The sequence below is a fragment of the Sturnira hondurensis genome, unplaced genomic scaffold, assembly GCF_014824575.4.
Source record: "Sturnira hondurensis isolate 20B ecotype Veracruz unplaced genomic scaffold, ASM1482457v3 Scaffold0017254, whole genome shotgun sequence".
In the NCBI taxonomy this organism is placed as follows: Eukaryota; Metazoa; Chordata; class Mammalia; order Chiroptera; family Phyllostomidae; genus Sturnira; species Sturnira hondurensis.
The window spans coordinates 2,107,150-2,131,966 of record NW_028089885.1 but is presented as its reverse complement, the minus strand read 5'-3'; the positions used below and the strand labels follow the sequence as shown (position 1 = coordinate 2,131,966).

The window sequence follows — 24,817 nt, the reverse complement described above, 5'->3', positions numbered from 1 at the left end:
CCGGCCCCGCCCCCGGCCGGAGATGCGTGGGGGAACGCCGGGTCCGAGGCTACGCATCCCTGCCGGGCCACAGCCCTGGAAGGGGGGGCGTGGGGGCTCCTGCTGGGGCCCCAGAGCTCCCAAGCACTTGGTTTGGGGGAATCTTGCTGGAAGACAGTCCCTCGCCCGTGCTAGACTGGGCTCTGGAGCTCTGTCCTGCCCGGGGCAGTCGCTGAGCGCAGCCAGGACGAGGTGGCGCTTGGCGCCTCTAAACCCTTCTGGCCCCAGCACTGACTGTGGAACAGTGGCTTTGGCGGTGCAAAGAGCACTGGACTTCGAGCGGGGGTGGGGTGGGTGAGGGTTCCACTGAACGTTTGCCAGCTTTAGGCAGCTCCAGGACACGCTTTCAGGAATCACCCCAGGAAAGGGCAATTGTAGTACCTGACCAGAAACCTCCTACAATGACAACTATTTACTGCCTCACCCTGCTTGGTTGGGGACAGGCTGGGCAGTTAGGGTGGAGCTGGCCCCCCCTGCCCAGGGACTCTGATCTCATACCTGGGAGATAAACGGGATGAGGAATGCTGGTTAATGGTTAAGCCGGGCTCTACTCGGGGCAGGCAGTCTGACACCTGCTTCTGCCTGCGGGTTTTCCTGCCTGATAAGAGGGGCGGGCAGTGTGAGAAGAGGGAGCTCTGGCTCCTCCAGCACCAGGCTTGAACTAGGGACCTGCCCATCTCAAGCAGTGTTCCCAGCTCTGGGCCTCTCACATTCCTTGGGTAGAAGGCATTTGGGGCACTAGGCTCCAACCCCCAACTGCCACAGCAAAATGGTCATGTCTAGCCTGGGAGGTTAGTGTGTGTGGACACAGGTGCAGAAAGGGTGGCGGGGAGGTGAGGGGAGAATGTCCAAGGGCACATGGTGAGATGTAGGCAGAGCCAGGCTCCTTCCATTAGATGGAGCACTGCCTGCCCCAGGCTGTGTTTGGGGACACAGGCGTTGGGATGTGCGGTCCCCTGGGGCTGGTCCCCCCAGGGCTGAGCCCTGAGACAGGCAGTGTCCTCACCCCCTGAGTACCCACTGAACCCCCACCCCTAGTATGGCCTGCTTGGGCACCCCCATTGGATATGTTCCCAGGGCCTCTCTATCCTGGGCTTTCCCCTGTTCTGGCAACTGCTGGCTGGACTCAGGGGCCTCTACTCCCGCTTCCAGGGCCAGCGCTGTCCTGGGTCCACCTTGGCACCACAGGTTTCCTCTCTGGCAAACCTGCATGACTTCCCAGACTGCCTTCCCTCAGAGCTGTCTCTAAACTGACGTGGTGGTGAGCGGCCCCAGAGCCCCAGGGGCCTCTTGGACGCCCTGTCCAGAGCTGGCAGCTTGGTAAGATGAGCCCCTCCCTCCCCCACACACTCAGGGCTGAGCCAGAGCTGGGATGACTCCCAAATCCTGATCTTATCCTTCCAGAGGTTGAGCCAGGCCAGGATATTGTCACCTCAAAAGTGGGGAGGCTGAGGTGGGGCTGTGGGGTGAGGGGAAGGAGGGACAAGCCTCACATCATGAAAGGGGCTACCCAGGCAGTGGCATGGGGGAGTGCCCCAAAATTAGAGTCCAGTGGAGCCTACCCCTCACCCCTGACCCCACCCTCTGCGTCCTCAGCTGGCAGCATCCTAGAAGACATTTTTCCGGGAAAGGAGGGAGAGTGGTCTGGATGGGTTTCTCTCAGCCTTCTACTAGAGGTGCTTAAGTTGGCCGGGCTCCTGGGCACTCTTTCTGGCCTAACCTGACGGGGGCAGGAGCCCCCAGAGCCAGAGCCGCAACAGGAGTGGAGGTGTCGTTCTCCCCAGCTAGTCCTCATGTGTCCCTGACTAAAGGCTGCTGGCCCCACTCCCCCGAGTCATCCTGGGTAGCAGAGCTGTGCTCGTGGTGACCCCATGGGGTACGAGGTTGTGGATTTGCCCTCTTGGCACCCAGAGCTGATGTGGAGGTTCAGGGGTTTATAACAGGCCTCTTGGGGTGGCCCTGACTGCTGGACAGCCGCCAAGGCAGAGGCTGGAAAACCAGAGAGTTGAGGGGGAAATAGCCAGACCCCAACCCTTCTCGGGGCAACCACAAGGTAAGTGGGGGGCCACCACACCTTTGGCTTCCCAAGCCCTGGGCCACCCATGTGCTAGTCCAAAGGGAGTGACAGGAAACCAAGGTCCAGATGACTCAGCAGGTTGGGTGACAGGCTGTGCCTGTGACTAGAACTAGACCTTTGAGCTGCTTCTCTGTCCACTTGGGGGAGAGCCCGCGGTTGAGGATGCTTCGGCAGGTAGCCAGATGGCACTGGGTCTCTCGGCAGCCCCTGCCGAGAAGGACACAGGGTGGTCTGGGGCTCACGAGGAGGAAGGACGCTCTGCGCAGGCGGCGTCTGCGGGATCCAGCTCTGCGGGGCGGGCAGTTGGGCTTCGGCAGGACTGGGGTCCGAAGCGAACCCCTGCATCTGCAACGTGTGGGGCAGGCAAATGGGTGGCGCTATTAGTTTTCTGTGGCCGTCATAATAAATGACCACAAACTGGGTGGCTGACGACGATAGAAATTGGCTCTGTCAGAGTCCTGGAGGCTGGAAGTCTAGAATCGAGGCGTCGGCAGGGCCACGCTCTCTCCGAAGGCACGAGGAAAGGATCCCTCTGCCCGTTTTTTGCTGGCAGTTCTTGACTTTCCTCGAGTTGCACCTGGATCACTTCTCCTCCATCATCCTTCCCTCTGAGTCTGTTTTCCCACGGCCTTCTCAGAGATACCAGTCATTGAATTTAGAGCTGCACCCTATTCCAATATGATGTCACCTTAAGTAATGGCATCTGCAAAGGCTCTATTTCTAAATAAAGTCACGTTCTGAGCTCCTGGGTAGACACCAATTAGGGCAGACAGTATATTCAACCTCTGCCAACCTCAGTTTCCTCATCTGTAAGTGGGGGAAATAGATGTCCACCCGGCAGAGGCATTGTAGGGTCCGACAGAACAAGGAACCAGCTTGGCACACAGCGGTGCTGGGTCGCTGTGCCTGCTCTTTTTGCCAATGACTGTCCCGTGGCTCTATCCCAAATCCATCACTCCTCCGGTCAGTGAGGATCGCTGGGCACTGTAGGTGCTGCGCAGACTGAGGCAGACACACCAGGTCACACGAACAGCTACGCACAGAGGCGGGGAGCTACTCTACGCAGCAGGAGCCCAGAAAGGCATCTGACCTGGAGGTGGAGGAGGGCTTCTATTGGAGGTGATGCTGAGGCTGGGATGTGGAGGAAGAAGGCTGGCGTGAAGTCCCAGCAGGGCAGCTCACAGAGGAAGGGGTGGAGTCCCAGTCAGGCAAGGAGGTATCTGGACCAAAGCAGGACTTGGAAGGGATTTCGGTGGGGGAAGGGCACGTTCAGCTAAGCAGGCTGAGCCCTGGAGCTGTAGTGGGGAAACTGGGGGGCTGCAGGAAGGGCTGGGGACCCTGGAAAGGAGTTGCCAGGTGGGAGGGGGTGGGCCGAGGGGAGATGGGGAGGAGCTCAGATATGGCCCTGAGTGGGTGGAGAGGCGGGGGCCACCGGATGGGAGGAGTGAGGGGGTAGGGGCATTCTAGGCTAGACTCTGGCTAAAGTGGCCAGGGCAGGAGGGCCTGGGCAGGTTAGTGGCTTAGCTCAGGGTCGGGCATGTCCATCTGAGGCATCTGGAGTCCCTGGTGATGGGACATTTGATCAGGACTTAGCTAGAGAGTACCCGAGTCCAGCTTTGCAGGGGCAAAAAGGGGGCCAATGTAAGAAATATCCAAACCTACAAGAATTTGTATGACTGTATTTGAGCCAAGCTGATGACAATGGCCAGGAAGCAAGGTCTGGATGGACTTCAGCAGTTTCACCACTTACTCTGCACCTCAGAATCAAGGGGGGACATGAGGAGGTTACATGAAACTCACCGGGGATGGATCAAGGAGGCGGGAGAAAGGCAAGCAGGGGTTGGGGTCTGTGGGGTCGGGGGAAAAGCTCTGGAGCTGCATAAAAAGTAAAACAAATATACACACACTTCTTTGACCCAGGTGGGCACGGGATAGCTAACAGTTCGTAACAGCTATGAGGGCTCTGTGGTCTCCAGCCTTCGTGGGAGAGTGTGCCCTGAGGGTCTGGAAGAAGGAAATCACTGGGACAGTCTGAAGGTGTGTTATCCTAGATGCAAAAAGACGAACGATGGACAGACTCAGTTAATGTGAAGATGGGCCTTTGTCGAGAAAGATGCCAGACTAGGACCTGCCCATCCACCATGACTTGATTCTAGTTAGAAAGTTCATTTCAGACCACTCTGTGTGGTTACTCTAGGCCTCTGAGTTTGTAAGTCCCCCATGCAGACCTGCCCTGAGCTTGTCAGGGTCAGTATGGGGCCGCTTTTTCATCTTCAAGGGCGTGGGGACGGGGCTCCTGGAAGTCCGGGCAGGCTGAGCAGGGCGTGCGTGGAAAATGTGGGGCGGTTTTGTCATCAGTGAAACTGCACATCCACTTAGCCCAGGCAGGGTCAGGGAAGGTAGGAGCTGGGGTGAGGTGACAAGTTGGCCTGGGTGCGGGACCCTGGAGGCCATGGCCATGAAGACCAGACTGCTTGGCTCTCAGGGAGCCCAAGCCATGAGCCCGGGTGGAGTCTTGGGTGTGGAAGGGACCCAGACATCCTCCCCCAAGCCCTGCAGGTCCCAGACACCACAGACGATGACAGGGTTACGGGATAAACACTACCTCAGCAGGGTCTGTGGGCAGGAAGGGCCGGGCGGCCAGGAGTGGGGCACTTTTGGCCTCTAAGCCCTGAGCTGCTTGTCAGGCAGGGACGCAGGAGGCTGCAGGCCAGGGTGTCAGACAGAGCCTTGGAGGTGGCGTGTACTTCCTGTGCATCTGCCTCAGCGCCTCTGCAGGTAGCAAAGCAGCACCAGGGGTCACACGGCTGGTGTCACACGGCACCTCGGTTCAGCTCCCTGGGGACTTGAGTTCTGGCTAGGACAGAATCCAGAGTCGAGACTCTGTAAGAGAAAGTGTGTGTTTAGAAAGTCACGGAGCTAGAAGTGAACCGTAGAAGTGGGTTCAGGAAACAAGTTACAGAGCCGAGGGAAGGGCTCTCGGAGTTTAGGAGAGGGGAGGAAACCGTGCCTGAGGGAAGAAGGTGGGGAAGGGCGAGGGCCTGGTGCTGGGGCCTCCAGTGCAGGGCGTTTATCTGCAGGCCTCCGGGGAGGATCCCAGTAGAATATTCATCAGCTCCTCAGGTGTGTCCTCTCAGGGTCGTGGCCTCTACTCCTGGGTGCCGGGGCAGGGCAGCAGGGGCGGGGGAGGAGGCGGTAGGTGACTATTTGTCACTGCAGCTCATCCTGGTGTCAGGCATGGCCTCACTTGGCTGGTTTTGCTGCTTTTCTGGGCCTGGAGCGAAAACAGCTGAAGCCTAGATATTATGTCTAGGACTTAATGCCCAGGGGAGTAGTCATACGAGGGCCTGCCTGAGAGTCCCCGTGGCCACTCTTCAGCTCTTTGTCCCTCCTCAGAGTGGGCCTGCTGCGTGACTAGTGACGTGCCAGGGCAGGGAAGGCCAGGGGAGGGTCCAAACCGCATGGCCAGCCGTATGAAAGGTCGGGGGATCTGGCCCGAATGACCAGCAATGTGCTGGGGAGGAAGGTTCCCCCGGGGGTGAGGTCCTTGTTTCCCGAGTTTTGCCCATCGCCAGCACCCAGGGATTTCCGCCCTGCTGACCTTCTGGATCTGCTCGTCGTCCCTGTTCTGCTCACGTCTGTCTGTCTAACTGCCTACCACACACGCCCCCCAACGACTCTTTCAATGATCCTTCTCCAGCCAGAAAACTGAGGCAGGAAGAAGAGACGCTGGGCCATCAGTGGCTAGGGGTGAGTTTGAGCCCAGTCACTTCAGAGCCCACGCCCTTGGTCATGCTGCTGTCCTGCCTCTGAGTTTGGGACGTGGACTGGGTCCACCACGTGCCAGCCTGGCCCTGCTACTGGCCGTTCCCACGTGTTAACAAGCCGGTATCTCTGGCCAAGCTCCAGCCTCTATCCTCACATCAAAGGTGGGTGCCGGAAATGGCTCCTGGGAGTGGTGGCCAGGCTCTGCGGGTACGGGGACTCTGACCGTGCCTACAGTTGGCCAGAGCTCACCTCCCCGCCTCCACTGGGCAACCCCCACCCCTCAAGCTGGAGTCTTCCTTCCATCCCTTCACGTGGTCTGCAGGGCCCTCACAGGCAGTGGCCGAGTAGACACAGGGTGGCGGACAGGCCCGCTGAAGCAGGCCGACTCGAAATAGCTGCAGAAAGCATCAGAAAGAGGCAAATTGGGGGGCCTGACACTGGGAAGAACTTGCCAACCAACCAACCAGCCTCACTTTTTAGAGACAGTGTGTTCCCCGTCGGGGCAGGTGGAAGGAAGTCTGGAGGTGGGCGGTCAGAGGCTAAACCTCCGAGATTCTGTGACCCCAGAGTTAAGATGCTTGGATTTGCAGCCAGTTTGTCCAGCCGGTCTTCCAAACGTCTCCTTCGTGCAGACACCAGGAGACACAAAACGTGCTGGGCAATATCGGGTGTCCTGGCTTCTGGAAAGTTCTGAAACCCTGTCCCAGCGGTTCTGGGGGCTGAAGCAGGCCCTGCGTGCGTCTCGATCAGAGCCGCCTGTCTGGTCCACTCCCCGTCGGGCTCGTGATCGCATTTAGGGAGATTGTGTCTCTACCAGCTGGGGTCCACCCGGGGCATGAAGTTCACCCGGCACTTCCTGGAACTCGGGCATGGCCGCTCCCAGGGCCCAGCTGGCAGCAGGGTGCGGCAGGACAGAAGCTGCAGGAGGAACTGGGCTCAGGGCCTTCTCCCTGTCATGGGTCACTGCTCTGCTTCGAGCAAATACCTTGTCCTCTCGGGCTGCAGTTTCCTTGTACTGGGAGTGCCATTCTCCCTCCGCTAGTGTCTTGTTTTCCCAGGCACAGAGGGGAGTCAGATCCAAGCCCACAGAACAGGCATGGCCTTGGAGGCCGCTGTGGGCCCATTTCTCAGAGCAGGGAACAGGCCAGGTGTCCACCTGAGCCTCCTGTCCAGCCAAGGCCCCTGAGGCATTCTAGGTTGCTGGTGCCAGCCCAGCAGGGGTGATTAGAAGGCAAAAGACACCTGGATAGTGGGGTGGCGCCCCCCCCCTCAAGTGGCCTGGACACCTGCCCCTGGCTGGAGGCCAGTTTGGCCCAGGAAAGATCTTCAAAGAACAAGAACGCGGAGAGCCCAGCTCTGCCAGTGGCTAGTCCCCAGCCAACGCCCCCATCCACACTCCCTCCTTTCCACAGCCCCTGCCCTCTGCAGGGCCACAGAGGAGCTAATGGTCACCCACCGGGGTCTTAATGAGTGAGCTGGGGCTAATGGGTTACCCAGCCCCGTGACACATTCACTAGCCTTCCTGGGCTCCAGGTGCCTTTAATGTCTGCACTCAGCCACCTCCCTTTCTAGCCTTGGCACCTTCAGGCTTGGGAAAGGCCGACGGAGGTCAGGAGTCTCCCTCGCACGCTCACTGCTCCTAGAGGCATGCCGACCCCAGCTCGGCCTGGATCCCCGACCCCCACGAGCTCTGCCTCTCCCTCGGGGCCCTGGAGTCTCCCTCCTTCTTGGCGGACCATACTATTCCATCGCAGTCTGGCTGGGGGCTCCTTGAGAGAAGACTCTGGTTGGGCCAGGATTAGATGGATGAAGGAATAGGTGAAGAAGGAATGAATTTAAGGCAGGGCTGTGCTAGTGGTGGCCATTCTGGCCAGCAGCAGGCCACGCATGGACCTCAGAGGCACAGGCAGCCCTGGGCCAGGCAGCCCTGTGGGGGCACCCGCCCCGTGTCAGTTGGTGGGCGGCAGCAGGTGTGGGGATGAATGGTGGCCCATCCGTCCCCCGACTGCCTCGTGGCCACCATCAGTCTGCCTGCTTGACCCCAGAAAGCTGGAGGATAAGGAAAGGCTCCCCGGTCATGTGACTCTCTTCAGTCCAAGTGACCAGGGTCCTTGGAGTAACAGTCTCTAGACACTCCACCTGCAGCCCTGAGGTCAGGGAGAGGGCACTCTTAGAGGTGCAGCCCCTTCCCTGAGACTGTGGAGAGAATCTCAGGCTTCTCAGGTGAGTTTGAGCCTAGTCACTGAGTTTTACTCCCAGTCCCCCTGGTGTGGGCTGCCTGGCTGTGCCCCAGTGCCGTGTGGCCCCTCTCTGGATGTTCCGAGTTGGGGAGGAGCTCACCTCCTCCCAGGAAACCCTCGGTCTGACCTGCCTTTGCTGGAAACCCAGACTCACTGGGCCCAAAGCTGAGGTCTGTCGTTCAGGGTTTGGGACTCCACTGGGCTCAGAGAGGCCAGCCGCTGTCCCAGGTCACACAGCCGCAGGGACAGGACCAGGAGCCGGCCCTCTTCCCACCTGGACAGGTTCCTGTGCCTTTAAAGCCTTCCCCCACCCCAGGCCAGCACGGGGAGGAGGGGAGGAGCTGGGTCACAGCTGGGCCCTGGGACTCAGTCCTGTGCTAGAGAGCAGCGGGAGGACCAGCCCTGGAGCCAGGTGAGCTGCGATGGAGTGGGCTCTGCCTGTACCCTAGTGCTGTGCTGCCCCAAAGCATAGCCCACCCTCTCTGAGCTGCTGGACAGTGAAGGTGAGGGGAGCTTGGGCTTGGGGCCTCCCGTGAGCACCTGGAGGCCTGGGTTCCAGCCCCAGCTCTGCCACGTGCTGGCCATGCCCTGGAGCAGCTCCTCCTCTGCTCCCGGCTGCAGTCTGTGCGTGATGGGAGCACGCTGCCCTTCAGGGGGACAGGGGCAGGGCTCCCTGGGACGCAGGGGCAGAGGGGTCCACAGGTGGGCAGAGCCCTTGGCTGTCTGTCTGACAGGGTCTGGGCTGGGAGCCTGTTGCTTGTCTGGTGAGTGGGTTTGAGGCTGCCTATCCAAGCTTTCTGGCCCGCTCTGCCACAGGTGAGGGTGGAGGAGGGCTGGGTGGGGCCACTTGACTTCTCCAGAGCCTTTGAAGAGGCTTTGAAGAAACCACAGCACCCAGGAAGTGGTTTCTCCGAATTAAGAGGGAGGAGTGCATCACGGAGAAACTGAGGCCTAGAAGGATCTGGGAGCCCGGAGTGAGGGAGTCACTGTGGGGAGGGGTCAGATGGCGTGTTCTTGGGCTGTGCTTTCTCCTCTGGGGCTGTGGTTTGTGGCTGGGGTGGGGTTGGGGCCAGGCGGGTTGTGCCAGGGTCGCCCCTTTTCGGCCATCTCGCGTATTTCAGCCGGGTTCTGGCAGGTAGTGATGACCAACTCCTGGGGAAGATCCCTTCATCTGATTCTCAGCCTTATCCCACCAGCGTGGGCAGCAGGCAAAAGCGACCCCAGCTCTGACAAGCTTCCCGTCCTGGGCTGTGGACAGGGCCAAGCAAACCCCTGAGGGCCGGGTCCTCTCTCATCCCCAAGGTAGGTGACTCCTCCTGCAGGCTGGCTGTGGCGGGGCAAGCAGGGTGGGTCCCACGTCCAGGTCTGGGCTCCGGGGGGCCATCTGACCTGGGGCAAGTTACATCTACCTAAGCCTCTGTTTCCTGTGTAGGAATGGGTTTGGGGCTGTGGCCAAATTTCAACCCTGTGGCTCTGGGGTTGAGAAGACACAGCCATTAGTCTGGGTTGGGGGATTAACAGAGAAACTCCAAGCTGGCTGCCCCATCTTCCTCTTCCTCCTGCTCCTCTCTGCTGTGTCCTGGGAACTCGCTTGGCTCAGCCTAGATTCATCTTGGGGCAGTGGGTGCAGGGGACTGCTAGTGGCAGAGCTAGCTTCTTTGGGTGAGTAAGACTTGCACATTCCCGGGGACAGGGAGCTCACCACTTTTTGTGCCTCGGACAGGAGGCACAGGGTCTGGAGGAGACCTGCCGCCTGGCCTCTGAGGCCTCGCCTGGGATAACACGGCTTCCCCAGACCCATTGTCCCCAGGTCCCCACTCTGTACATAGGGGAGGCTGACCAGGACGGCACGTGATGTACTCGACATGTGAGAAAGGACCTTCTGTGTTCCGTTACGCTTCTGTTAACGCCTGTGAGGAGCCGCCTTCCCTCTCGCCCCCCGCACCGCTCGCACCTGCAGCTGCCGCTAGGCACAGGTGACTGTGCCTCATGGCCAGCAGCTCCCTGTGCCAAGGGTTTCCCTGTTGGGGTTACCTGTGGGGGCTGGGCCATCCTCCGCCCACTCAGAGGTTCTTCCTCGTTTCCTGCTGCTTCTGCTACCGCTGTGTCTCGTGCCACCCCAGGCAGGGAGAAAATTGCTGAGCCGGCTCAGGGTAGGGGCAGAACCCCGTGGGCTCCACTGCAGACCCGTCCCAGCTGACTGCCCTGCAATGCAGCCACTCAGGCAGGGCCAAATCCCCTATGTTCCTGGCCGGTGTCCAGCCCTTGGGGATAGGTCCTGGGCCTTTTCCCAGTCACTCTGGTCTGCGTTGGGGTGATGGCCAGGCAAACCGTTTGGCTTCAGCATCTCTGGCCTGCTCAAGGGTGTCAGGTGACGAAACAAGGTCTGTTTTGGCTGCGCGGTCCAGGGCAAGCAGCACTATCTGCTCAGCTGCATTATCTCCTGCCTATCGGGTGGTGCAGCCTTGCAGGGTGGCTGTGGATTCATTGTGAGAGACAGGGCTCTGGGGGCTGCCAAGCAGAGCTGGGTGGGAGCCATGACTCAGGACGTGGCAGACGCTTGTCCTTGCCCTTAGCAGATAACGGCCTGGGGGAGTGGGGAGTGGTGTCCAAGGTTCTCTGGGCCAGACCAGAGCCGATGCTGACTGAGGACCTCCTTGGTGGGCTGGTCAGGGACACTCTGCAGCTTGGGGGCAGGTGTGGGGTGGCCAGGCCGGCACTGTGGGACTCTGTGGCTTCGGACCAGCTCTGGCCCTCCACGGGGAGCTGCCTTTCCGGGCTGTTCAGGTACTTCCTTGAGCCTGAGGCAGCAGTGTTGCTGGCAGGCGGTGGGGCTGGTTCTGGTCCGAGGCCCCAGGCTGTGTTTTTGAGAGCGTCCCAGGGCATCAGGTGGAGGGTTGTGGGTTGTGGCGAGGCCTCCCGGGTCTGATGCAGGTGGCGTTCCTACTGTGCTGCCTCGGGAACCGTCACTGGGACGCCCTGCACAGGGACAGGGGCTTCTCAGCAGGGGACCCAGCCTGGGGCTCTGGGTCGAAGGGTCTGAGTCCCAAAGAGGGAGCCCCTGCCTCTGTCACACCTGTCCTTTCCCGTCGGGTTACACCCTCACCTGCTGCCACCGCCATGGGGACTCCAAGGGGCACGGCTCTCACGTCACAGCACCTTCCGGGTCCTCATGAACTTTAGTCACCTGGTGACCGGCCAAGTCACCGTGCCTCCTTGCTGACTATATGTCAGCCTTTGACCTTCCTCCCTGCCAGGCTGAACCTCCCTGAAAGGACCAACAGCCCCACCCTACTCAAATGCTTCAGCTGCCCACGGGGGTGCAGGGCACCCCTTGGCTGGCCTCTAGCCCCTTTGGGGACTAGGTGAGCATGTGAGTTCCTCCAGTCCCCACCCTCCCCTAGCCCGCCTCTGCCCCTCCTTGGAGAAGCCCATCCCCAGATCTCAGTCCCAGCTCCAAGGCCCCCTGAACTACTCTGCAGGGGCTGGGGGCGTGGCTCCGGCTCCTGAGGTCCCTCAGGCCTCCCAGCCCAGCCGCCTCCCCTGGGAGTGGGAAGGCAGCCTCGATGTAGCTGAGACTTTCCCAGGCAGATAAATCTGCCTCTTTCTCCCCTGCTGTGCCCCAACCCAGAGCTGTCTGCTGAGGGACAGGAGCTTTTCTGGGCTCCAGATTCCCCTGGGCCTCAGGTAAGCCTGCCGGGGTTGCAAGGAGCCAGGCTGGGGTTTGAGGCTAGGTGCTGTGCCTGGTCCTCTCTCTGGCCTTGGTTTCCCCTCCTGATACTGACATGTGGGAACCGGGCCTTCGGGCTTGGACATTGTTTATGGAGTCTTCGAGAAAAACATGGGGCGGGGAGTGGGGAGTGGAAGCCTGGGTCTCCCAGCAGGGTGTCTTCCGAAAGGCAGGATTTGTCTGCCTGTTGGGGGCTGAGCCAGCCTCCCTGCTGCCTGCCCAGGGAGGAGGGGATGCGGGTCAGCGCCATTCACACCCTCCCCACACACCCTGGAAGTCTAAGCCTCTCTGGGCACCCCTGCCCCTTGGGGAGCCCACTTGGGCTCTTGGGTGGGTGGATGGACAGGGGAGGCTGGAGTGTGGACTTTGGAAGTCATGGCTTGCTCAACCCAGGGGCCTGAGGAGAGAGAGAAAGGCCCTGAGGGGCATCTGAGCCAATGACTCCAATCCCTGGAGAAAGGAGACCAAGCCCCCAAAGTACCCAGCATGGCCTGTGCCAGTGGAGGGTCCCTTTCCCACCCAGTCCTGCCCCACCGCACGGGATGGGAAAGTCCTGTGTCCCCAACAGATGCTGCCTGCTGCCTGTCAGCTCCTGAGCCCCCCCAGACCTGCCAGCACAGCTGTCTCTACCAGGAGGCCCCCCCACCCTGGCTCGGGGTGTGTCCTGGAGGCTGCCAGGTCTCTCAGAGGCTAAGGGCGGAGCACATGGACTGTCCCTGGGGGCACCAGGGAGGGGCAGGGCCTGCTTGGCACTTTAGAGCCCAGTGCCAGCTTTTAGGAGGACCGAAGAACAGGAGATGCCAGCGGGGGTAGGGGGTGTGGTATGGTATCCAGCCAGAAACCATGGTGCCCAGATTCTGTCAAGGTGGAGCCGAGGGCCTGGCTGGAATCCATCCCACTGGGGATGTAGGGTGGTAAGCAGCCTGCTGTGTGACCGCCCCCTGAGCCAGGGGAGGAGAAAGCCCTTCCACGCTGGTGTCTGGATGCCCCCCACATGGGGTCGGGGCTCCATTTCTAAACTATCTCAGGGTCACCACCTCTGGCCCCGGCATTCAGACCCTCAGAGTAAGGGCAGGGTGAGCCAGATGGGTGCCAGCTCACTGACAGGCACCCGCACTTTGGAGGGAACTGCTTCTGGGAGAGGGAGACCCAGAACCTCTGACACCCTCCCCCTCCTTCCCTGCTGGGGTCATGCCCCCCACCTGCGGCCACTATCAAGGGGACCCCAAGGGTAACTGCTGTCACTCTCAGCACAGCCTGGAAGGAAGTCAACAGGGGAAAAATTGAGGAAGAGGCTGAGCAGCTTCTCAGTTGCCCTCTATAGGCCTCCAAGTGCCCCCCCCCCGCACACCCCCACCAGCAAAGCCCAGCACTGACATCACTTTTCACACTTTCCAACCCACTTAATTGTCACAACACCCCAAACAGAGTGCCTCTGTCATTTCCATGGGACAGATTGTCGGTGACTTGCCCAAGTCCAAGCTCAGAGGGAGCAGGCGGGCCCCAAGACCCATTCCGCCCCCACGCCCCCACCCCCAGCCAGGCTCCACTACCTGGTCACATGACACACTCACCACTGACGGCCCGTACAGGAGTGCCCTCACCGCTTCCTGCCTCGCTCTACGCAAACCCCCACGCAGCCTTGCCTAGCAGAAGGAATGCTGGGAGAATTCATGCCAGTGTGTGAGCAGCTCACAGCCTCCTCTCTGACTTCAGAGCTCATCTGGAGGCAGAGAAGCCTCACAGCGCTCCCTGGGAAGGGCTGGGCCTGCTTCGGGTTTACCCTGTCACCTACACGGTTGGGGCATCTCTCTGGAGCAGATTCTGTGGCGCAGGCTCCCGCAGGGGGGGAGAGAGAGAGACTTCCCTCATTCCCCGGTCATTCCTCCGTTGAGGAGGGTAGGCCTCTGCTCTGTGGCGGCCAACCTGGTGATCTCAGGGGACTGCAGGTGTCCCCTTCAGGGGCGCGATGGGAGCTGAACCCTATATTCTGTGGAAGGCCACTCTGGGCAGTGCTGGGCTCTGAGATGAGGTGTAGACATAGGAAAAAGCAGGCCAGAGTTGTCCCTCCTGGAACAACCCATTGGCACTAGAGGGCTGGGTCCCTGGGAGGAAGTAGACAAGGCACCGCAGACCAGGTTCATGTAAAATCTGGGCGCTCCCAGGAGTGGTCCCTGCGGAGAGGCAGGGAAGGTACGGGCGGGCAGAGTGACCTGACCCACACGTGTTCTGGGCGGCAGGCAGGGAGGAAATGCAGGGACACTTCTGAGCCTTGACTCTGGGCTGCACACTGCGGGGGTGGAGGTCAGGATGTGCCCAAGGCCAGGCTGGCATGGCTCCTTGACCCTGCTCCCCACCCCCTCTGCGTGCCCACAGAACCATGAAGAAGCGTTTCGTGGCAGTGGCCTTGGCAGCTATCGTCCTGGTGCTCATCATCATCGGCCTCTCCCTCTGGCTGCCCAACACCTCCAAGCCACCCAGCCACGTGTACCCCAGGGCAGCCGTGGCCGCAGATGCCAGACCCTGCTCAGAGATTGGGAGGTGAGTGGGGCAGGGTGTGGGGACAGCCGGAGAGGACAACCACCAGAAGTGGGCCTGGGTAAGACCCTTGCCCTTCTGAGACTCAGTTTCCCCACCTGTAAATTGGCTGCCTGGGCAAGGGGTACCCTCTCTGCACCTTCATGGCAGCCTCTGGTCGGGGAAGAAGGGGCCCCTGACCCCAAGAGCAGGACACAGGCCTCCCATGCTCAGCCGGGCCCTTCCTCTGTGCTGAGGGTGTCCGTTTCTCCAGCTAAACTCTGCTATTTGATACCATTTTCAACTCCTGTCTCATAGTAAACATGTAGATCGGTTCCCACTTAAAGACTTAAACAGGAAAAGTGCTATTAATGATGAATGTTACTAATGTAACAATTTTTTAAAGATTTTATTTATTTATCTTTAGAGGGGAAGGGAAGGAGAGGAGAGAAATATCAATGTATGGTTGCCTCTCGTGAGTCCCCTGCTGGGAACTGGCCTGCAACCCAGGCATGTGCCCCTGACTGGGAATCGAACCGCGATCCTTTGGTTCCCAGGCCTGCGCTCAATCCATTGAGCTACACCAGCCAGGGCCTAATGTAACAATTTTTCGTTGTAAAGATTATGTACATTTGTTTGCTTAAAAAGGAGGGAAATATAAGCCCGCCGGTCTTAGACTTACATTAAAAAAACCTGAAGACTCTTTCAGACTTCTTTTCAGTCCCTGTGGGTGGGACCCCGGGCAGATGGCGGGGGCGGGGGGGTGGGGTGGCGGGGGGCAGTGGAGGCTGGGCGGCAGGACTATGGGGGCTGGGGCCCACAGGCTCTCACTCTCCCCGGCATGCCGTGGGCAGGGACGCACTGCAGGAGGGCGGCTCGGCGGTGGACGCTGCCATTGCGGCCCTGCTGTGTGTGGGGCTCATGAATGCGCACAGCATGGGCATCGGAGGCGGCCTGTTCCTCACCATCTACAACAGCACCACACGTGAGTGCCTGCGGGAGCAGGGGGGTGCCAGGGTGTCCGCCTCCCATGGGACTGGGGCTGGGGGGGGGCACGGTCGGGTGGCCGCTGGGTCCTGACGGCCCACCTGCTTCTCCCTCCAGGCAAAGCTGAGGTCATCAACGCCCGGGAGGTGGCCCCTGAGCTGGCCTCCTCTGACATGTTTAGCAGCCCGGAGCAGTCACAGAACGGTGAGGGGCAGGGGCAAGGTGTGGAACGTGAAGGTTTAACATGGCCCTGTGGGTCCAGGGGCGGCTCTGGCAGCCACGGATGCCCAGCCCTGTCACATCCTCACACTGAAGGGTCGGGACCACTCCCGTGGAGAGTGAAGGGGCAGAGCTTCTGCTGTTTCTGCTCAGGCCTCTCCAGGGCCGCCCTGCGCCAATATAGGGAGAATAATTACCGTTGCAGCCGCTTGCCATCCCAGGGGGCCCTGGGGCCAGCACTCCACTCAGCCCTTCCCACTGACGAGGCCCCGAACCCTCCCTGTGCACTTGGCCAGGGGAACGCCATGTTGGCTCCCATTTTATGGGTGGGGGCACTGAGTCCCCGGGAGGTCGTGCAAACCAGCTGAGGTCGCACAGCTCCATGCTGGTGAAGCGGGCTGTCTAAACCCTACGCTTTTCACAGATATCCAAGTTGTTCATTTGTGAGGATAAGTATGGGGGGAAGTTTCTTTTTTCTACTCTGGCCATAAGCAAAGAGCAGACTCTTCTCCTGGCTCCCCACTGCCCAGCCTCACAACTCCCCAAGCAGCTGAGGAAAAGACAGTAGCCACCAGGGGGCGCTGCTCTGGGGTCACACCTGCACCCCGCCCCCCAAGATGGATGGCAGGAAAAGAGGTCCAAGAGGAGGAGGGGCAGGGCATGGGGGCCAGAGTCCGTCTGAGCCCTACTGCAGGCCATGGACAGCCCCTTTAGAGTCCTCTGCAACGTGCAGAATTTTTGAATTTGTGCCCATTGAGAAACCCCAAATGTGTAGGAGAAATTAGAGTGTGAGATTGCTGGAACCTCAGGGACCTACTGGCATCATGGGGATGCTAGGAACTCACGGACTAACTAGGACTTACTGGGCATCCCTAAAGTGTCGGGGGCTGCTCCTCAGGCTGGCGTCCGACACAAAAGCAACAGCTCGTGTCCCAGGCCTGGTCAAGCTGTCCTCACAGTTGCAGAACAGAGGCTGAGCAGGGAGGGTGTGCCCGTGCTGCTGGGAAAGCAGGGGCGGGAAGGGCCGGAGGGTGTGTGATTCGCTGAGGGTGGCCTGGTCAGGGAGGCAGCATCTGAGCAAAGACCCGACACTGGGGTGTGGTGGGGGAAGCTGCATGGGTGCTGTCGGGATGTGCGGTGAGGGGGTGGGCGGGGGGAGGACAAGGACACAGGGTCAGACAGAGCAGCCCAAGCTGCATCAGACCTTGTGGGTCATTGTGGTGACCGTGCTTCTTATTTGAGGAGTCAGTGGTGTCCTCTGGGTGTTTGCGTGTGGGGTGGTTGTGGTGGGTCCAGCCTGTGTCTGATGGGACCCCTTGGGCTCTGTGGAAGGGACCGAAAGCAAGCCACCTGCCCAGTGGGTGATCCATCAGGGGGTCTTGGGGATCCAATCAGGGAGTGATGAGGGTGGCAGTTGGTGGCTGACGTGCAACACAGGTAGGGGGTGAAGCCTGTGGGGGGGGGTTGCTGATGGGTTGGGTGTAGCGTGTGTGCCAGAGTCCTGGTGACCGAGGGTCTGCATCTGCACCTGGAAAGACAGGGAGACCCTGGTGGAGACTGTCAAGGTGACAATCAGAATTTGGGGGTTGGGCATGTTAAGTGTGAGATGCCTTTTTCTAATGGGCTAGTGCACCCCAGACCTGGCCCTCAGGGGGCACGCCAGGGAGTAAATCCGGGAGTTGTCGGCGTGCAAGTGGAACCAGAGCCTGGGTGTAGCTCAGAGGAGCCCGTAACCTCAGGGGGTACACAGGATGGGGCCTGGAGTGAGGACTGTGGCTGCACCTTCAGTGTCCGTTTAGGGCCAGGTGGGCAGTGGGACCGGGGGAGGGGTCTGTCTCCTGTGCAATCGTGGGCTCCTTGGAGGTCAGAGCTGGAAGACAGAACACTCCCCATGGTCATATGGGGACATTGAGGCCCAGAGAGGGGACGGGGCAGGGACTCAGGGTCAGGCCCCAGTTGGGACAATAGACAAGGGGCCCTCACTTCAGGACTGGCCTGGGTTTGCACTGCGGGCTTTGGCAGCAGGTCCTGGTGGACCCTGGAGTCTTATGGGACAAGAGGCCTTGAGGACTCAGAGGCTCAGGCTGAGAGGTGGCCTGGGTCCCACTCCCCATGGTCTCACTGTGCCACCGCGAGACTGGCACAGGGTTTCAGACATGGTGGCGCCTGCAGAAATAGACATCCAGACCCAGGGCAGCAACACCAGCACACACTCCCACTTTGCCCTCCCATACCCTGTCAGACACCCCTGGCTGGTCTGCAGCCTTGCCTGCTGAATCCAGGTATGACCTCAAAAGCCCATTTGCTTCCTGAGACTCACGGGCCCCATCTGGGGACTGTGCCTGGGACGATGCCTGAGAGGCCCTGCTGTCCCTTTTCTGGAACCACCAACTTCGTCCCTCTCACTTCGCAGGGGGGCTGTCGGTGGCAGTCCCTGGTGAGATCCGTGGCTTCGAGCTGGCACACCAGCGCCATGGGCGGCTGCCCTGGGCTCGCCTCTTCCAGCCCAGCATCCAGCTGGCGCGGCAAGGCTTCCCCGTAGGGAAGAGCTTGGCGGCAGCCCTGGAGACAAAGCGGGATGTCGTTGAGCAGCAGTCCACCCTGTGGTATGTCCACCAGGCTGGCCCGCCCTGGGGCTCGGGTGGGATAGGTATGTCCCCAGCTCCCTGCAAGCCGTGAGGGGCTAGCTGATGGAGCACTTTCAGGAACCTGTGCTGATGGAGGGGCAGGCTCCTGGAGACTTGAAACCCTTCCCACCGTGTGAGGGGACACATTCCAAGCCTGGTGCTTGGGGCTCTGGCCTGAACAGCCTGGGCTGGACGCTGGAGGATCAGCCCCAAGTGACAGGGCCACCCACCGGTGAACAGGAGCTGACTGTCCTTTGTTCTTGTTCCCTGTGCTGGGTGGCTGTGGGGGTGTTCTGGTTAAGCCCACCACACCGGTCTGCCTCACGGGAGCCCACTCTGCCCCAGCGAGGTATTCTGCCGGGATGGGAAGGTGCTGCGAGAGGGGGACATAGTGACCATGCCACGCTTGGCTGACACGTACGAGACTCTGGCCTCCCAGGGCGCCCAGGCTTTCTACAATGGGAGCCTCACGGCCCAGATCGTCAAGGACATCCAGGCGGCCGGTGAGTGGATGATCTCTGGGATCTGGGGTGGGGAGCTTTGCAGAGGAAACCCTGAGATGGGGCCTAGAAGTCTGGGGTCCTCAGACCCTTGGGTCCTGCCTGGGTTGGGCACTGGGCCTTCAGGGAGCACCTGGCAGGGGAGAGTCACAGACGTGTTTGCAGTCAGCGACAACCATGAGTCCACAGGTCTTGGTTAGGTCAGAGCTCAGAGAGATGACACAGTTTAGGAGAGAAAGCCCTCCCACCCTGGGCTTTCTGAGTGTGTGTGTGGGTGGGTTAAATGCAGGCATAGGTATGAGCCATGGCTGAGGAAACACTAAGTGAAGATCTGGGAGGTCTTCCTGGAAGAGGCAACACCTGAGCTGTATATAAGATTGCACTTTATAGGCAGGAAGGGTGTTTCTGGAGGGAGGGAACAGGCTAAAACCTAGAGAGAGGGGCCAACCTGAAGGCCAGCAGGACAAGCAGGTTGAGGACAGCTGGTCTGGGCCTGGCCGTGGGACAGCGGCACCATCTGGGAGGACTGAGGACCTGGAGGGTGGGCCAGTGTGGAGGTGGAGGGGCAGCGGCCCTGCAGGGTGGACAGACCTCCCTCCAGTGGTGCGACCCCATCCTCAAATGGCAGCCCTGACCCCCAGTAGTGCAGGCCGATCCCTATGTCCACTCCCCTCCATGGAGCTGCTGTCTGGTTGCAGGAGGCATTGTGACGGCCAGGGACCTGAACAACTACCGCGCTGAGCTGATCGAGCACCCACTGAGCATCAGCCTCGGGGATGCCCGGCTCTACGTGCCCAGCGCCCCACTCAGTGGGCCTGTGCTGGTCCTCATCCTCAACATCCTCAAGGGTGAGCTGTCCACCACAGCCCGGCAGGGGGCAGTGCCGAGTGAGCAGGCCCCGAGGGGATACTCTCAGGGCTGGGGGAGTGTCAGGAGAGAGCGTCGTGGGGAGCAGTGTACCGGGAGTGGGTCTCAAGGGCAGTGGAGTCTGGTTCGCCCCAGGCACCCAATGCCGGACGATCACCTGTGACGGAGCAGACTGGGCAGCCCTCTGGCTGGATGTAGGAGCCCAACCCCAGCGTCCCTCGCCCTCTTGGAGCAAGCGCTGCTGCTGCCTGTCATTAAGTGCTCTGCTTCTGGGGGTGGGCCGGGTGGTTCAGGCAGGGGTGAGTCCACTCCAGGCACCCGCTCTCTCGGCTGAGCTGGGATGTCCCCAACAGTCGCTGGGCTCTGCCTTACCAGGGTACAACTTCTCCCGGGCGAGCGTGGAGACGCCCGAGGCGAAGGGCCTGACCTACCACCGCATTGTGGAAGCTTTCCGGTTCGCTTATGCCAAGAGGACCCTGCTTGGGGACCCCAAGTTCGTCAATGTGACTGAGGTAAGGGACAGGGGCTGGCCCTCGGTGGGTGGGGGCCAGCTGCAGGGGTGTCAGGAGGGCCCCCCTGGGATTCTGTGCAGATTAACGAAGCCCCACGCCTGCTCTGCTGGTTGGTTTTCACCAACTCTGGCAGTGGGCCCCCTATGTGATGGGACGGACTGGTGAGGCCGAGTCCCAGCCTCTGTCCCTGGAGCTCACAGTGTGACAGACTTGACAATGAGTGGTCAGTGCCCCTCACTCCCCCACACTCCCACTTCCAGGCCTTCCAAGTGCTGTGCCCCCAGCCTGGAAGGTCCCGGGCCAGCCAGTGCTGAGGTGAGGCCTGCACGGGGCTGGTGCAGCCCTCAGAGGATGAAAAGGACAGTGCCAGGGAGAGGACGAGTGTCCCAGGTGGGCAGAGGCCTTGGCCACCTGCAAACTTGTCACGTCCAGGAGCTAATGCTTCCCAGATCCCCACCAGGCCCTGCCCGGCCCACTCACCACCAGCTGCCCCAGCCCCAGACTGGACCTCACTGTGACCCTGTGACAGCCCTCCTTACCTGCTTGGATCCCCTGGTTCTGGAGGAGGCCCGCAGACCCCACACACGGACCTGTGCTGCCCAGGATGGGCCTCAGCTGCCCAGCAACCCCTCTGGCCTCCCAGGCCTTTTCTGTTTCCTGGTGACCACTTTGTGCCCCCATCGCTCACCACGGCCCCGTGACGTGGCGTCTTGTATCCCAAGGCGACAGAAGCCACCTTATGGCCACCTGCTCTGACCTTCCCCTGTGTAAGGTGGGCCTTCTGCTCACCCACCTGCTGACACAGCCACACCCTCCCAGAGAGGCGGCTCTGCCTCTGGTGCCCCCGTTTTGCCCTTTGCGATCCTTGGTCCTTCACTGCTGAGGCCAGTGTGCTCATGTCACTCCAGCCCCTCCCCCGCCACGCTACTCCCCTGCTCCCCGTTGCTCCTGGAGCCCTCTCCTGCCAGCCTCTGCCTTTGGTGGCCCTGTGGAGACCCAGTTTCAGAGGGTGTCTCCCGAGTGAGGACCGCTCCCATGCACATCGGGCCGGCCGCCCCGTGAGACGCCTGTGTCGGGGTTTCGCCAAGGGTCCCAGTGAGTTTAGGCCCCGGGCCCACGGGGCCCACTCTGGCAGTTCCGGCTCTCGGTCTCCTGACCTACAGCGGCCCCCTTGGCTCCCTGCAAGTTTTTAAAGTCCAGGGCAGTTTTCTTGTAGAATGTACCTCCTCCTGCATTCAATTCTGTTTCCTTGAGCGTAGATTCAGGCTGTACACTTTCCCCCTGGATTAGTCAGTTAACCTGGGGGGGGCTTGCTGGACCCTTCTGGAGGCATTTCCTCTGCTGGGCCCCCAGGGGCTGTCCTTGCTGCCTCTCCCCTCCTCTCCGCCCCTCCTCTCCTCTGTGTGTCCTTCCACTCCGTCTGCCCATCCAGGCTCACGGCTCCAAGCTGCTGTCTCCATGTCGATCCCTCAGTGGATCTCGCGCGTCATCCTGACATGGAGGTTCACCACCCATTCAAGACAGGCTCCTTGGTGTCCAGTGGGCACCTGTCCAAAACCGAGCTCCCTCTATCCCTAAACCTGCCCTTTCCACTGTGTTCACGTCCCCCATTAAGGGCCATTCTGGACTGAAGACGTTGGGGCCATTTTCAGTTCTTCCTCCTCTCCCACCTGGGTGAGCCACCTCATCTCTCTCCAACTGATGTCACAGCCTCTCTATTGGGTTCCACTCTTTCACCCCCATGGCCTTCAGAGGGATCCTGGGAGAACAGCCATGGCATGCTCACTCCTCTGTCCCAGTCCTGGGTGGTGGTGAGCAAAAGCTAAAGTCTTTAGGAGGCTTGCTAGGACCTGTGGGATCAGCCCCTGCCCGCATCTCCAACCACCAGTCTTCTTCACCCAACTCACCATCTGCCTGACTCAGGGCCTTTGCATTTGCCACCCAGGCCTCATTCTGTGCTCTTTCCAGATGTCACCTCCTCCGAGAAGCCCTCCCTGACCACTCCACCCCTACCCCACCCTTCCCTGGCTTGTTCTTCCCAGCACATCCCTGCCTTCCTGGCTGTGAGGGTGGGGACCTGCTAGTCTGTTTCCTGCTGATCCCCCAGTGCCAGGCCGCAGTGCAAGCTCCATGAATAAGTGCATGTGGCTAGAGGGGAGGCATGGGGGACAGACAGACAGACATTCGGAGTTGCTGGACAGTAAGAGGGCCGGAGGCTGGTGAGGAGCAGATGGGCCACAGGAGGTCAAGGGTGCAGGAGGCTTGGGCCCAGAGCCATGGTCGGGGGGTTCCTGAGAGCTGCCTGCACAAGTTGGTGCCCCTTCCCACCCCTCCACCTCCTCAGGACAACTCTGGGGTCTCGGCAGGTGATCCGAAACATGAGCTCCGAGTTCTTCGCTGCCCGACTCCAGGACCGGATCTCCGATGACACCACTCACCCAGTCTCCTACTATGAGCCTGAGTTCTACACACCAGACGACGGGGGCACCGCCCACCTGTCTGTGGTTGCCGAGGATGGCAGTGCCGTGTCGGCCACCAGCACCATCAACCTCTAGTAGGGGCTGCCAGGTGGCCTGGGTGGGCCCGGGCTGCCCTCCTGTCCCAGAGGCGGGGCTCCATCCACCCCTTTCATGGCGGGAAGCCGAGCTTCCACCTTGGTAGAACTCTTGCCCCAGACCCCACAGGGCGAAAGGCGGGGCTTCGGTGGGTGGGCGGGGCCCAAGCCTCAGGCAGGACACAGCCATCTGACTCAGCCGGCCTTCAGCTTCGGTTCCAAGGTGCTCTCACAGGTCAGCGGGATTCTGTTCAACGATGAGATGGATGACTTCAGTTCCCCCAATATCACCAACGAGTTTGGGGTGCCCCCCTCACCGGCCAACTTCATTAAGCCAGGTTCGGGGTGGGGGCATTAGGTGGGGACGGGGCTGGTGTCCAAGGTGGGCAGCTGACCAGTCTGTCTGTCCCCTACTGCCCACTGCCCTCAGGGAAGCAGCCGCTCTCGTCCATGTGTCCAGCAATTATTGTGGGCCAGGATGGCCGGGTCCGTATGGTGGTGGGTGCCTCTGGGGGCACCCAGATCACCACAGCAACAGCACTGGTAGGTGCCCCCGCCCGTGTCCTCAGCCCCCCCCCCTTGGGCTGCACTGACCCAGCGTTCTGCTGACCGTCCTCGCAGGCCATCATCAACAGCTTGTGGTTTGGCTACGACGTGAAGCGGACGGTCGAGGAGCCCCGGCTGCACAACCAGCTGCTGCCCGACACCACAACGGTGGAGAAGAACATCGACCAGGTGCGGCGGGGGGTGGAGAAGCTGAGTCACGGCGGGGAGTGGGCACTGGGCGTCCTGGGACGGAGTTCTGGGCCTCCTGTCTCGTCACGGAGGGGGTAGCAGCTGGCATCCTCTGCCAGGAGCAGATGCCCTCGCACCCACTGCCCTGGCCGCAGGCCAAGGGCTCCAATGAGACCCAACAGGCCCAGCTGCCCGACTTGCTCTTCCTGGGTATTATCTGGGTCTGTGAAGCCCCTGACCACACGGGTGTGGTTCAGAGGGTGTCTCAGGTCCCCTGAAGCCTCCCTCCCGTGCTCCCCCCAGGCAGTGACAACAGCCTTGGAGACCCGGCACCACCACACCGAGGTCACGTCCACCTACATAGCTGTGGTGCAGGCCATCGTCCACACGGCTGGCGGCTGGGCGGCCGCCTCAGACTCCAGGAAAGGCGGGGAGCCTGCCGGCTACTGAGCGTGGGGAGCAGGCAGGGCTGAGCAGCAAGATGCTTACAAAGGACTGAGACTTTGGGGGTTGGGCTTCTCCCATGAGAGACAAAGCAGTGTAATAAATGGGGGCCACAGCACTAGGTGCTGGCTGGCTCCTGGTTTTCTGGGCCTCAGAATTCTGTATAAAATGGAGCTGCCTGGTGGGGAGGATAGTGAGCCCCTTGGGTGGAAGTGGGCACAGAGCAGGCCCATGCCACACCCTGTTCTTCCTCACCATGAGCCCCAGCCCCAGGGACCAGGCATTCCAGTCCCTGTGCTGGGCAGCAGTGCTTCCAGTTTTGGCCACCAGGAGGCACCATAGCCATGGCTTTCCTGTGAGCAGAAGCTTCCCACCCATCCTAGGAAGCTGGGTGCCTCCTCAGCCTGGCAGGTGTCCAGATCACCCTTCTGAGGACACAAGGAGGTGAAGCTGAGGTCTGGGGAGTGGGATTGGGCAAAAGAGTGGGGCAGAGCATGCTGGTCAGAGCCAGGCCCTGGGGTGCTTTCCAAGCACAAATCCAGAATGAAACCCAAGCTGTGATCAGCTCCAGGAGGCCCGGTTCTCAGGAAAAGAAAACTGGAAGGGGTCCCGAGATTCCCGAGGGTCAGGGCTTGAACCAGTGGGTGGCTGGGGAACACAGCGCGGGGGAGCAGGGGGGTGAACACAACACCCTGTCTCCCACACCTGGGGCCAGCCTTTCATCTGCCCTCAGGGTCTGCTAACTCATCTCGGCACCTAAGGTGAGGTGCTGGGAAGGGCTGGCGGAGGCTGGCAGGGGAGAGGACGCCTGGCCCAACAGACACCACCGGCTAGTGAGCACGAGTGGGGCTTCTGGGGGCAGGGGCGCAGGGGCCAGCGCGGGCATCTGGCTCTCCTTCCCAAGGCGGGAACACCCGCTGCTTCCAAAGTGTCCACAAGGCAGCAGGCTTTGTGCCTGTAGAGTCTGAGCCCTGTCTCTGGGATCCCTCCGTGTGGGCTGG

The 24,817-nt window shown here is 60.8% G+C and overlaps 1 protein-coding gene across 1 annotated transcript; it reads left to right on the top strand.

Annotated features, from left to right (window-relative positions):
• Positions 1-8,149: 8,149 nt before the first annotated feature.
• GGT1 (gamma-glutamyltransferase 1) lies at positions 8,150-23,970 on the top strand. Its single transcript, XM_037067455.1, has 14 exons — positions 8,150-8,536; positions 9,321-9,426; positions 14,231-14,395; positions 15,226-15,356; positions 15,476-15,562; positions 17,991-18,183; positions 18,550-18,707; positions 19,403-19,552; positions 19,947-20,083; positions 22,450-22,637; positions 22,848-22,975; positions 23,068-23,180; positions 23,259-23,372; positions 23,676-23,970. Exons 3-14 carry the CDS (start codon positions 14,235-14,237, stop codon positions 23,820-23,822), a joined length of 1,707 nt encoding a protein of 568 aa, XP_036923350.1. The 5' UTR covers positions 8,150-8,536; positions 9,321-9,426; positions 14,231-14,234; the 3' UTR covers positions 23,823-23,970.
• The last annotated feature ends 847 nt before the right edge of the window (positions 23,971-24,817 follow it).

Coding starts and splice junctions, on each gene's coding strand:
- GGT1 (XM_037067455.1), top strand. CDS start 14,235: ATGAAGAAGCGTTTCGTGGCAGTGGCCTTGGCAGCTATCGTCCTGGTG. Junction 15,357..15,475: donor CATCTACAACAGCACCACAC/GTGAGTGCCTGC, acceptor TTCTCCCTCCAG/GCAAAGCTGAGGTCATCAAC. Junction 22,976..23,067: donor GGCCAACTTCATTAAGCCAG/GTTCGGGGTGGG, acceptor CACTGCCCTCAG/GGAAGCAGCCGCTCTCGTCC.